The 14,874-nt window shown below is 35.3% G+C and overlaps 1 protein-coding gene across 1 annotated transcript in view; it reads left to right on the top strand.

Annotated features, from left to right (window-relative positions):
• Nucleotides 1-14,388, top strand: part of LOC136858083 (mucin-17) — a 103,029-nt gene extending 88,641 nt beyond the window's left edge. Inside the window, exons 14-18 of the mRNA XM_068225292.1 lie at nt 2,157-2,331; nt 7,615-7,680; nt 9,694-9,802; nt 10,450-10,527; nt 13,658-14,388. Of these exons, the coding sequence (XP_068081393.1) occupies nt 2,157-2,331; nt 7,615-7,680; nt 9,694-9,802; nt 10,450-10,527; nt 13,658-13,690 (461 nt within the window). The 3' untranslated portion in view covers nt 13,691-14,388. The remainder of the gene's footprint in view (nt 1-2,156; nt 2,332-7,614; nt 7,681-9,693; nt 9,803-10,449; nt 10,528-13,657) is intronic.
• Nucleotides 14,389-14,874: the final 486 nt, after the last annotated feature.

Here is a 14,874-nt window from a genome sequence, read left to right as displayed (position 1 = left end):
TAGTATTCCAGCTATTCAATCCCTACTCTGAGGCACTGATTGGAATGAGCAGTGTGAACACTTACAGGAATAATGGCAGAGGAGTGATCGTGGCTATCTGCGGCGCCTGGTCATTCCAGCTCGGTAACTTTGGACTGTTAGATCGGCAGCATAGTACTATGATATAGATGTTGATTCCCATAGGGAACCTGAAATATTTGTCCCAAATGAGTAAATTTATAATACCAATATAAATGATCCGTTATTGGACATTATATGTTTTGATAGCATTGTTTTTAATCGCGACCCAAGGTTAAAACATTTTTAGTTTCAATTATTATTTTAAATTAACACCTGTTTCACTGAATTTTGTCGCAGTAAGTTGTTTTTTGCTCTGCATATTGATGTAAATATTGTATATTTGTGCTAATTTTGTTTCCGTCTAGGCTCTCTTTTGTTTGTTTTTTCATTTGCTCCTTCATTAGGTTTTTTAGCATTTTTCAACTTATATTATGTAAATTATTTCAACCCCCCTAATTTTTCACTGAAGATGGCTCAAACGAGCCAAAACATGTTTGAATTTGTTTACTCCGTCTAATGACGGAATATATAATCTATTGAATTAAGAGGATACTCTAATTTTTCACCTTTGTAAAGTGAAAACCATCAGTACGGAATGATTCTAATATCTTGTAATAATAATTCCTACTGATGTCATTGTAATGACCTTTGTTGATTTCAGTTGGGAAAACCACAAAGATAGTCTTTCTGATAATTTAAAAAAAAAGGCAGGTGGAGAGTGAGTGTCCACCATTATAATGAAAACTGCCCAACTTGATTCTGATAAGCAGTAGACAAGTGGGCCTACCATCATAGAGAAAATTCTCCAACTTGATTGTGACATGGTAGACAAGAGGGCCTACCTGCCATTACATTGAAAATTCCCTAATCCATTCTTCACATGAGAAAAGACGTATGGTGACTTCCCTGTCGCGTTTCTGGGGTAACATTAAGAGCTATGCAATTTAATACAATCTTACTCATAACGCATACGGTACTCTACTTAACCTAGAATTATGTATACAGTGTAGAATTCTGTAGCAAAGCTTGGGTACATCAGCTATTTATAACATAAATCTAAGATCTCTTCTAAAGAAAATCACTGTATTTTTCCTTTTATTAGAGATAATAATTATTGTAAATTTTCTTTATGAAAAATAAAGAACCAAGGACTCTTGGCTGACTTCATGCCTTAGGCCTACTTTTAAAGTATCTCCATGATTAACCTGACAGTTGTTAGTAACGAGATATAATAGATTTTGTAACATGCCTTCGTAAGGCAGACCCTCCGATGAGGGTGGGTGGCATTTGTAATGAATAGGAAACTGTGTGTTATTGTGGTAGAGCATAGTGTTGTGTGAGGTGTATGATTGCAAGGATGTTGCAGACAGTACAAATACCCAGACCCCGAGCCAAGGGAGTTAACCATTTAAGGTTAAAACCTACAACTCATCTGGGAATCGAACCCAGGGCTCTCTGAACTGAAGAACACTATGCTGACCATTCAGCCAAGGAGCTGGACAGAAAGGAGATGAAATTGCTTCTTATAAATATTTCCTTTGTCAACACAAAGTACTGAATCAAAACAATCCATGTATACAAAACCAATCCCCAGAACATAATGGTCATATACGGTACAAACAGAAGAATAGGCTTAAACATATATTTTGGAAAAGTAATTGTAGAACAGTAGAAAACTTGACCTAAATAAGAATAAATTGAAAAATTATATTAATTGTAACATGGATCATACACAATAGATAAAAAGAAAGATCATCTTACTACCTTAGTACATGGCATCTACAGTAAGTGAATGGATGCATATCTTAGATGAAAGTGGAACTTCTTTATTTGCAGTACATTTCTTAATTCTCAGCTAGATAGCCTGCATTTTACCTATGTTTCAGCAATCTTTATATTACGAACTTTTCTAACATTCTTATTACTCTCTGGTTAGTTTAAACTATATGAGTTATATTTCATTTAACCACAGAGTACCCTGTTCTGCAACAATATTTAATTTTGTGCCTAGCATTATTAGACAGATTTTCTCAAGTGGTTTCCTTCTTCCCCTATTTTATTATCTCTCTCTAACAAGTCTACTTTCTAATTCACAGAACCCCCAGAGAACTTGGGGCTGCCTCCAGGAGCACTAGTGTCGGCTGGATTTGAAGTATCGGCAACTGTAGGCAAGAAGGGCTCTGCAGACTCTGATCAAGAACTCACAGGTGTAGTGTTGGACACACTAGCAAGTCATGGGTCCAACTTCACCACACTGAGGACTGCTGATAGGTGCGTGTAAAAACTGTTCCAGTTGTATGGAAATTGCTCGTCCTTAAATCATTCACTTTGTATTCCAAATCTGTTACTGTTATGTTTGAATATAGAATCAATTTTGCTTACTTAATACTGAACTGACAATATCAATTTTTTTATGTAACACTGCATAGACCACCAAGTACTTACTCATATTCTGAACAGGTTAGAATATTTATTTATTGTTATTAACTTTTATTTGAAGAAGGGTATAAAACAGACCTAATAATAATAATAATAATAATAATAATAATAATAATAATAATAATAATAATAATAGACTCAGAAGCAGAAAGACGTTTACAGTGCAAGAATAAAGGAGTACTGGTCTAAGAAGAAGCGGCGGAAATGGAAATGGATAGGGCATACGTTGAGGAAAGGGAATGAAGCCATCGAGAGAGAGGCACTGGATTGGAACCCGCAGGGTAAAAGGAGGAGAGGAAGGCCCAAACAAACGTGGCGAAGATCTGTACACATGGAGGCAATGGAAGAAGGCAAGACCTGGAGAGAGGTGAAGAGGTTGGCTGACAACAGGATCAGATGGAGATGCTTTGTTGATGCCCTATGTTCCACAAGGAACAACAGGAATTAAGTCAAGTCAAGGTCTAAGAAGAAAGCTGCTAGAGATAAGAACCATATAGTCCATAGCAGGCCCAAATGGAACTAAATAATAATAATAATAATAATAATAATAATAATAATAATAATAATAATAATAATAATAATAATAATAATAATAATTTTAGTGGACTAGTGGATTAGAGACAGGAGATAAATGACTGGACAAAGCATGAACCAAAGATTAAATTTTGAAAAATATAATTGCAAAAAAAAAAAAATATTGTTTCTTTTCTTTACTTTATTAATGATAATCTTTTCCAAAAACAAATAACAATAATAGCAATTTAATAACAAGAATAAAATAAATGAGTTTAGAAGTTTAGCTAATTCACAACCAGGGAAAAAGGACTCCCATTTTCATACGAGACTTATAGTCAAAACCAGACCAATAAGTCTTATAAACATACAAATCTTTGGCATTAATGATATTAGCCTTTATAAATGAAGTCCCTCAGTCCCTCAGCAGATGGAATATGGAACTTTACTTTGTTCAAAAGAGAAGAAGCAGGGGCTTCCAGAACAAAGTCACCAAGAGAAGAATAGAACCTTCAAATTCAAATTCAAAATTACATATCAGATGGGCCTGGAACCCTACACAGTAATTTATAATCTACAGTTTACCATGGTCTAATGGGCCATGAATTAACATTAGATTCATGAATTCACATCAGAACACCTCCTGTTACATTAAGGAGCACACCATTTTCTGCAGTTAAAACCTTAAAGATTTTACACTCGCTACCCTTATTTCATAGGGTAGCCACATCAAATACGGATCGAAAGATCCAGAACACAGGAGCTGAAGCTCATACTACATGGGCCAAGAAATGGAAAAGAAAGTTTAATGGAAAGGCCGAGAACAAATTGAAAGGGAGGCTGAACCTACTCAAGCATTCTCAGTACAAGATTTGTTATAAAACCTAACAGGGCATAAGGCCCAGTGACACATAGGATAAGCTATGCTACTTGGCAACTAAGATAGGAAAAGTTTAAGTCTGGAAAACAAGGTAGAAAACTTTACAATTATGAAAGTCACCAGAAAACAAAGTGAATAAATGAAACAAGGTTACACACTCGTACATACTTACATTTTACATATTCCCCGAGACGGGTTTTACATAATGTCCGTTAACTACCTAGAAAACCTACATGTTAAGTCCTAACAGGAAAGAAGAAAACCCTACAATAAAATTTAAGGCAAATGCAGCTTGACCCAACAGTTGCATACTAAAGGAGAACACCGGAATCTTCCCTTTGCCACACATAGATAAAGTTCACATTGTTAGGTGATAGTTCTTCCTACCTTATACTGCCATCACTATATTGTAGCGATCCCCAGCTTCCAGAGGGAGACCTCACTTAATGTAGCACTCTCAAAGTCCCTATCAGAATTGACACTTAATGTTCAAACTCACAGCCATATATATGGACAGGCTGCATGCAGATTTAGAAACTGATCTAATTAGACATTTGATTGGTGGAACATGACATCATAAGGCAGAGAGCTGATTGGTTGATCATTATGTATTAGGCAGTAGTGGCAAGGAGTTCAGGTTATCAAATCTCAAAACATGAGCATTTCCCAAGCAAGTTAATTACAGTACAGTACTCTATGTATCACTTAGAATCAACAGTGGTGACATTTAGTGAAGATACATAATAGATGTATTAAACATAGTATATACAGACATTGAGAAAAAAAATCTGACTGTCATTGCCAGTTATCATCTTTAGCATAATGGGAGATTGGCTGGGTTCTTAGTGTGCCCTTGTACAGGTGGTATAATGAGCAGTATAGTCTGCAGATTTCACACATGCATTCACTGGGCACTTGATGATGGCCTTTCCTATTACAGATAAAATAGTGAAAACCATGTATTGCTCCTCACATGTAGAGGTGTCTCAACTCATAGTTGGCCGATTTTCTAGTGAAGATACATAAAACTTAGTTGGTATAGAAAAGTTCAAGCAGTCTTTGTTAGAGAGAGAAAGAGAGAGAAATGCATTTCGGGCTACCCCCATTTGAAGGCTACCAAAAAAAAAAGCTTACATGAAAATTTGATTAATAATTCCAAGGGTCATTTAAAATATGTCCATAAATGATAGGTATACTATATTAAAGCCTACTTAATAATTAAAAAATATGTATCAGTCAATAATTTTGAAATCCATGAGGAATTCCTCATAGGACAAAGACGTACCTAAGAGTATAGATGATTTTTAACTATTGCTAACGATCCTTTCAGAGCTGCTAACCCAATGTCCTTAATAAAGTTATGTAAATTAAATTTCTTACAAAAGTTGTGAAATGTGTGAGTAATGGTGCTTCGTGCTCCTATCATCAATCCTAAAACATCTATGGAGTCCAGATGATATTTCTCAGCATAGTATGGAATTGTAGGTTCATATATATCACATTTCTCCTTGTGTACATCAAGTGGTTGAGTGGATGATGCTTCGGTTCTAATTGTGGGGTCTATTATGAACCCTTTACTTGACCCCGGTGGTGTAGCTATCATGTCAGTCCGCCGGCTTGACCCTGTCTGAGACAATTCATGTACCTCCTCATAGACTGTATAATGCTTTTCTCTCAGGGCTTCAGCAATCATAGATTGTATACGATGATGTCGTGAATTCCGTAGGGTGTCATTAAATGGACAGGAACCCAAGACGTGACCAACTGTTTCAATCTCACCTTGGCAATACCGACAGTGGTTATTGTCTTGGGACCTGCCAGGTAATGCACGAATCGGAGCTACATTTGCTGTCAATTTTATGGCATTTCTCCAGTCGCTACTGGTTAAACCTTTGGGTTTTCTTACACTGTTGTCAGTAGATAAAGCAGGAGTTCAAACTCAGGGAGAGGTGTACTACTGCAGTAATAATAATAATAATAATAATAATAATAATAATAATAATAATAATAATAATAATAATAATAATAATAATAATAATAATAATAATAATAATAATAATAATAATAATAATAATAATAATAATAATAATAATAATAATAATAATAATAATAATAATAATAATAATAATAATAATAATAATTTTTTTTTTTATGAGGGAAGTGTGGGAAATCTTTCATTAGACACTTGTGAGGGTCTGCACTCCACAAGCGTGTGAGATTCCTACTCACTAAAACCCACACAACCTTTTCCCACGACGTATATCTCCGCCCTGGAACCGCTCTCGCATTACTTCAGGGCAGTGTCGTGCTAATTTCTTAGGTTTCTTCTTCCTTATTTCTCCTTACTGCCGTTCATCAGCATTCATATTTATCTTTTTCTGACGCAGGATGCCTTCTACATATACTGCTATCTGATCCCAAGATTCTTGGTTTCGTAGCATCGCCAGCACAATAGTTTCTGGCGTCAACTCTCCTTGCTCAGTATATAAACATCTTCTCTGAGCTGACCAATGACAGCATATGAAAAAATTGTGTGAAATGCATCGTCTATATCATTGCAATAAATACACGCCAAGTCGCTCGCTCTACCTACCCTTTGTAGAAATTTCCGGAAGTATCCGTGACCCATCAATAGTTGCGTAATGTAAAAGTTAACCTCGCCATGAGCTCGGGCAACCCAATCAGCTAGGCGTGGTATCAGCCGCTTAGTCCATTTTCCTCGAGGATCTTCCTCCCATCTTTGCTGCCACCACTCCATCCGTTGCCTATAAGCTAGCTCCTTAGCGCGCTTCTTTCCGAGCTCTCCTTTAGTTCGCCAGACTTCCTGTCTCTCTAAGACAAGTAAATCAATCGGTGCTACCGCTGCTATCGTAAGGACCGCAGGTTCGGATACTGTGCGATATGCGCTTGTAATACGCAAAGCTGATCTCCGCTGTACTGCAGCTATCCTTTGCCGGTATTTTTCAAACTTCAGAGATTCAGCCCAGACTTCGGCACCATATAGAAGTGTCGAGTGAAATAATAATAATAATAATAATAATAATAATAATAATAATAATAATAATAATAATAATAATAATAATAATAATAATCACTGACTATAGGTTTCCTTTCCTAACAATTCTTGGCTTATGACTGTATTTCTGGTAAATGAAGAGGCAGAAGCTGTCAGTTGTTGAATCAATTTATGGGACATTATTATGAAGGTCATCAGCCTCTAGGTTGAATTTAGCATGGTTAAGCCCCTTTAAACAACAATCAAACAATCATCAACAATTTAGCATGAAGCATATGTCCACACATATTACACTGTTTAGATGAGGGAGCACATAATTGAATTTGATGGCCACTTCATGTCTATGGTATTCCCACTCAGTCAGAGACAATGCCAGAGACAGTTTGTCACCAGAGTAACCAATATTCAGCTAGTACATCCCAGGTTTGTGTTTACACTTGTCGTCTTCATATTATATATGACTTGGTTTTTCACATTTACCATGGACATGCTTCATTCATATAAGCTTATCTTATGACCAATGATATTATTATTATTATTATTATTATTATTATTATTATTATTATTATTATTATTATTATTATTATTATTATTACCCAAAATCTCTTTGAATTTTACTCTCAACTCATCATATTTATTGCTATTTTCAGTGTTATTAAATGGTGAATGTTGTGATCCTTAATTTAATTTACAAACCTGTTTACAGTCCAAAGGAACCTGAGCAGACAGACGTTGAGTCCCAGCCTACAACAGGATCAGGAGTCCAGGAATTGTAAGCACTCGTTCTTCGTTGACTGTCCTATCTTTCCTCTTGACTTTCTGTCATCTTTTTTCTTCAATCTCTTCTTTAACTTTCTATTTAATAATCCAATAGATACAGGACTAACTGAAACAAATCATTATAACAAAATATTGTACAAAATACCTATGTTTTTGCTAAACAATTTCCTTCCAGCCTACATTCCTTCATTCTTAACTTTGTATCATCTCAAACATACTGTACCGGTATACCGGTAGTTAACTCTATTATTGCAGCACATTACATTCTGATATACGGTATGGTACTAATTATTGGTCCCGATTTCTAGACATAGACTGGTAAGAAGTGAAACAATGAGTAAGTGACAAAGAAATAGCTTTCAAATCTAGAAATTTTAAGCATTCTTGAATATAGCCATATTCAGCAACTTTAAAAATTTTTTTAAAAAAGCTGAATCAATTTTACTAAATTTAGCCTCCTACAACCTAATACAGAACCAAAACTTGCCACTAAAATGCAAGAGCTATCTACAAAACATACTAATTCTGACATAAGGGTATGAAACTTGAATGATGAGGATGAAGGAAGTGAGTAGGATCCAAGCAGCTGACATGAAATTCATTAGGAGTATTGTTGGAAAAACAAATAGTAGAATACAAGGCTAAAGATCCCCTTTTTATACACTGGGATTTTTGTGATAGAAACTGCCTCAGTGGATCAGAGGCAGAGTATCTGATGCATGATCTCAAGTTTGCAGGTTCGATCCTAGCTGAGGTGGCCAATTTTTTGAAAGACAGGAAACCATCTTGGCACTCCATATCATAATTCTTGGATTTTCGTATTTTCCATGGATTTAGACCAGCTTTACGGTTGGATGCCTTCTCAGACAGTGATTTATTCACTATTGTGTATTTCTGTGATTGTTTGTAGTGTGATGGGCTGTATTTAAATGAATATGTGCATTAAGATGAATACAAACAACCAGCCCCAAGATAAAAAAATGAACCACATGTGGTTAAAATCCCTCAACTAGCCAGGAATGATCCTGGACCCCTCTGAACTGAATGCCAGTATGCTGACCATTCAGTCAAGGAGCCAGATTATTATTATCATCTTCATCATCATCATCATCATCATCATCATACAACACACAGGTTGCCTACGGGCGCCAAATCAAAAGACCTGCACCAGGTCTCTCTGGAGGCCACACAGTATTTCATTTATGACCATCATTATTGGGATGAAGACAAATTATGTTGAAGAGGATGATAGAAGTCATATCAACAAAGAAACTTTGTCCAACTCTACCCTTTCTAAATAAATATTAGCGTCATTAGCATCTTATGCCTAAGAACACTGAATTACCTACTTGAATGAAATCCACTGTTCTAGACTTCAAAACACTGAGAAGTCGAAGCACACAAAACAAAATGTATTGATCACTGGTAATTATGAAAAAATGGCACTATATAGAATTTTTATTTTATTAGGTTTAATAGCCTAATATTCTCTTTTCACATTGAAATCTTTCTCTACTTAAGACAGCTGGCTCTAATGACCAACTTCCTTGTAAATAGTAGCAGGTGATGGTCCATTTACTGAGGAATGTGGTAGCTTTTCATCATATGTATCAGAATGACGTTTGATTCAAACTTCACCATTTAGAGTATAGTTGTGGGATTTTTCTAAGGAAGAGATTTTAAGATCTTTGAATATTATGGAGATTTAATGCTGGTCTGCTTATTTCACACACAAAAACCTGAAAGACTAACAATTATGCTTTGTATGTTTCTTAGGTTTGAACATTGACTACTTTAATGTAAATTAAATTTAAATACCATAAATGTGGGCATGCTTTTCCATTTTGTGGTTTTGGTGATAACTTCTTTTACCTTCCTGTTTCTTGAATTTCAATAATACTATCTATGGGAACACCTTCTGACTTCAGAATTCTGTCCTATATTATTTTCCCAAGGACACTTAAATGAATGATAACAGATATATACTTCACAATGTTTATTACAGGACTGTCTCAGAAGCCAGGTCATACGATGAGACCACTATTCAGCCTCCGACTAGGCATCTACACAGCAATTATGGCTCCAAGCCTTCCTCACGAAACCTCAACAATGATGTGAGTATATTTGCCAACATCATCACTACTTTGAGTCCAGGAAACCAGTTTTAATATTATTTTCCTTTAATCTAAGGTACAAGTGATCAAGTAGTGTATTAAAGTTTATATCTCAAGGCATTGTTGTTGCTGTAGTTACATAGGTTATCAGTTTATAGACTGGTCAATGCAGCTTTCCGTACCATCCTATGGTATGCTAAACATCTTAATTTCTACATAACATCTGCTTTCTACATTTACTCAAATCTGTTTGTCATATTCATGTCCTAGCTTCCCACTAAACCTCCCTCAAAACCCAACTGAATAAGTTCTGGGAGTCTCAAAATGTGACATCAATCTCTCTCTATATTCTGATCAAATTTCATATCATATCATTCTCAACTCATAATTGGATCATCTCACCTACATCATTCTTTGGTAACACCACATTTCAAAATGTATTGTCTTTCTTTCTGTACTAGTTATTCTCCACGTTCCATTTAAGAACACAAGATGTACATAAGACTGGTATGTGACACTCCTGTTAGGGGTACCAATCAGTATCTAGCTCAGGGATGTTCTACTGCATATGATGATCTGGTACAAAGTACATCAAATTTTTACAAATCAGGTACTTTGTTAATTATGATGGTCATATTTTGTTGCAGGAGGCACATACGATGGCAGAACGTGATGTTGGTTCAACATTCCTCATGCCCCAGACTCACCTCTACAAGCCAGATCGGGTAGGTTAGATCATTCTTTTCTGCATACGAGCTGCAATCGAATTTTTGTTATGTATTTTTATTACTTATTTCACATCTTATCACAAAAACTAAAGATGTTACAGGCATGAAAATTTGTATTTGGAATCTCCTTTAATAATTGAGGAACATGTACTTGGTTTTGGAAAATCCACTGTGGGGGGGTGGGGGGTGAAAAAATGGGTTAAATTCTTTTTATGAGGATACTTATATCTCAAAAACTGAAAATGCTATAGATGTGAAAATTGGTATTGGAATTTTCTTTAAAAATAAAAGAAATATGTATTTTTGTGTTTTCAGAAAATCCACATAAGTAGGAGTGGGGGGGAATAAGCGAAAAAGGAGTTGAATTCTTTTTTATGTGGATATTTATATCTCAAAAACTGAAGATGTTATAGACGTGAAAAATTGGTATTAGGATCTCCTTTAAAACTAACGACACATACTTTTTTTGTTTTGGAAAAATCCACTCCTACCACAAGACAAATCTATATGATCATCTTCCAAACCAGAAGCAAAGAAAAGGTTTCATATGACAATCAGATTTGAAATACATGCTCAACAGCCTGCTAAAGTTGACAAAAGAAAAAAAAAAAAGGAAGAGGATATATTTACCAACCATTCCCTATTACTCCAATAAGTACAACCGTGAGGACAATTTGGTCTCATACTTGGTGCAAGGAGCACAACTCCTAGACTATTGGTCACCCACTTACAATTCTTTGGTGTGCCGAATGAAACCATTGGGAGCTGGGGCATACATATATTGAAAGCATCAATATTAATCTTGAGATATCACCTCTATGCACCAACCTCTTAATTAAATTGTTCAAAGTACAGGTTTTTTTTTACAGTACCTTACTTCTTCTGTATATCATTGACACTACGGATTATTTTCTTTAGATCATCATTAGAATTATTTTAAATTTTTTATTCTAAATTGTACTTAGATTTCTGAATTTTTATTGTATGATATTCTTTTCCAGTTTGGCAGCCTCATATGTTTGAGGAAGAATAAATAAAATAAAAACTTGCTCTTTCCTCTAAATTCAATTGTATATCTGAATATGCATATGCCGGAATACATTTAAACAGTAAATCATTCACAGTAATGTTAATAATCAGATCTGTTGTTTGATCAATACAAAAAGTTTGTTCTTAAAATGGAGTTTTAAACAGGTACTTGAAAATCTTCAATCATATTTGTAAGAGAGACAATGGCTTTTACCTAGCTGCAGTCTTTATAATCCACAGAATACCCAAGTATAACTTGTCTAAACTGTTGTATGTCTTCTCCGGAAACAGATTATTTACAAGAGGCATTTGTGAAAGCTCATGCTCTGATTGATGTTTATGGATTCCAGTAAAGATTTACAATAGTGTTGATACCACTATTATCCTGTCCAATATTGTGCATGATAAATGCATACTAACTTTCATAATGCTTTTTGACCAAATAATTTACATCTTTTGTAATGGTTTCTTCTTCAGTTCCCATTTCCAGTTTTCTCCTGGGTCAGATTATGAATTAAGGACCTCCATTGTTGCCTGCCTCTGCACCACTCTTTTCTGCCTCCAATATTTCTTTTATATCTTTCCTCATCTCTATGTATTTTTGCCCACTGTATCCATTCACCTCTTTCAAAGCCTTCTTCGTGGCCTGTTTGTTGCTGGTTTCTGTGTAAATAATTTCTTTGGAACTTAGTCTTCTGCTATTACCATCAAGGGCCATTTCTACTTGCTTGTTTATATCTTTTTGTGTACTTTTGAAACTCCAATATTTGTATAAATTCTTCATTTCTAATCCTATTGTTTCTTGTCTCCCATTCAATACCTCTAAGAAATTTCATCTTGGCTGCCTGAACGTCACTCTCATCTCATTCTTTTGTTGTCCATGTAATGGTATATATTTCATTCTTACTGGTTCTTTCATGATGCTCTATTATAAAGGATTTCATTAATGAATGTAAGTAGGATTTGATAGTGATATTCAATGTTACCAACTGGGAATTCTTTACTTCACTCATATGTCAGCCTGTGCTGGGTTTCTAATTTACAAGTATAATCAACCTCCCACTGCTTCACTTTCTGTTATGTTTTCCCTCATGTGTTGCTCTCATTCATTTTCTCTGTAAAGAGACTAACAAGAGAAAGTGATTCTCTAACTCGGTGCCGGTATATCATTGCCTTCACCTTCTCTCTCTAAACTTTTATCTTTCATCTCTCTTGGCTCAAGACATTAATTACGAGGGCTATTTTTTTTCAACATTCGATCGGTCGCAAAATTAAAACCACAGTGAGAATCAAATTAAGTGTCGTGCAGATGTATTGCGCAGTGCCTCTAGCATGCCTGTCAACTGCGTCATGTCATGCTTGTCAGTTCTGAGCGCGCAGTTAGTACTTAAACATGCCTAGGACAATAGAGTTTCCCGCCGAATGTAAAGTGCGTGGTGTCATTCAATTTCTTCATGCTGAGGGGTGCAATGCAGTTTTCTCGAATTGCCTGATCCACTCGCTGAACAAGATCATTGGTTGACACTCGCTTTCTTCCCTGACTGCTTGCATCATAAACATCTGTACGTCCTGCTTCAAAGTGTCTGCAGCATTGCCGCACTTTGCTTTCACTCATGCAAGTTTCACCGTACACATTACTCATTCATCAATGAATTTCAACTGCATTGCACTCTTCAGCATGAAGAAATCAAATGACAGCATGCACTTCACACTTGACGGGAGACTCTATTGTTCTAGGCATGTTTACGTGCTCACTGCTCACTCAAACCTGACAAGCGTGTTGTGATACGATCAACAGGCATACTAGAGACATTTTGCAACAATCTGCACAATGCTTCATTGGATTCTAACCGTGGTTTTAATTTTGCGACTGATCAGAGGTTGAAAGAAAAACTAGCCCTCGTATTAATAATCACAGAAAATTCCCAGCAGTCTGTAAGATCTTTCAACTCTTCATCCTCTTGATTGATACTTTTTGTTCTCTTCCATTCTTGATGCTATTACTGCTAAATGCTAATGAGTACAGTATCATTTTTTTTTCACTTGTAATATTTTTCTATGTTGCAGTATTAATTTAATGACTTCCTATTGTTTCCAGGGGAGTGATATTTCCAATTTTGACTCTCTATGAAGAAGGCTGAGTGACGGACAGTCAGTGTATATGTGTTAGTGTAGAGTTTCAGCAAACAAGACTAAGTGAAAGTGTGTATGTCTGTATCACTATAGTGAATAATAATTTAAATAACCTATTGAAGGACTGAAGAAGGAGGACCATTTCCACAATTTGAACAACATTATTTTTAAACTCTCAGCCATTCTTGTGGATGGCATGGACTGCTCACATTTTATGTTTCTGTCCCCCAATCTGAATTGTATATAAGTGTGTAGTAAAAGTTTATAATTTATATGTAGTTGTGTATTTAGAGTCCTGCTCTTCTTCTCAGTTGTGGTAATATGTAGTTCTTCTGTTGTATATATTCTTGTGTGTAACATTTGTTATAATCTTGAGAGTTTAAAAATGTTGTTTAACTTATGGATATACATCCTATGATATCAAGTATCTTAGCCGAGTGCCAAAACAAAGAGAATGAAATCAATATTTATCCATGAAGATGAAGCCTGTAAAATGAGAAAAGATTTAGATCTTTATTTTCGTGTGACAACAATGGATAACTACAGGAATACTTTGTAATATAATGGACTGTTATTTTCTATTTTAAAAGATAAAAAGATGAATTGGAAAGTATTGTTTGTATGTTTATATGAAAGAACGAAATGATCAGGTTTCAAAAAATGCAAGTTCTTTTTATATAAATAAACTAACTTGATGTTACAAATATGGATTTTTATTTAATGTATTTGAACACTTCCTTAATAAATTAATAAACCTAAATTAAGGAGATACGAACATGAACGGAAACACATTACAATAGGATAAACACAATGACAGGTCAGTATGGGAAGAAATAAAATACAAGTTCAAATACAAAAACACAAAAGAATAAGGACAATACTTCTTCACACATTGCCATCTTCACATAGATTACTCTTCCCTCTTCAATCCCATTTCTTCTCAGCCGCTGACAAGCTTGTTTCTGCTTCCCAACTTCATCAGGAGCACAGATGTTGACACTCATTGTGGAGCCACATTGACACATTTTGAATTAGATGTGGAAGTGCAAGACAAAAAGGAAGCTTGGTAAACAAGGAAAAGGTAAGAGACAGAAATATAAAAATGAATTGAGGTTGTAAATGACTATAGGTCTTTCTTGCTCTGATGGTGGGCAACCTAAATGCTGTCAGCAGAAGCGAGGA

The sequence above is a fragment of the Anabrus simplex genome, chromosome 1 (assembly GCF_040414725.1).
Source record: "Anabrus simplex isolate iqAnaSimp1 chromosome 1, ASM4041472v1, whole genome shotgun sequence".
Taxonomy (NCBI): domain Eukaryota; kingdom Metazoa; phylum Arthropoda; class Insecta; order Orthoptera; family Tettigoniidae; genus Anabrus; species Anabrus simplex.
Note: the sequence above shows the minus strand (reverse complement) of the source record. Positions and strands in the feature narration are given on the sequence as shown.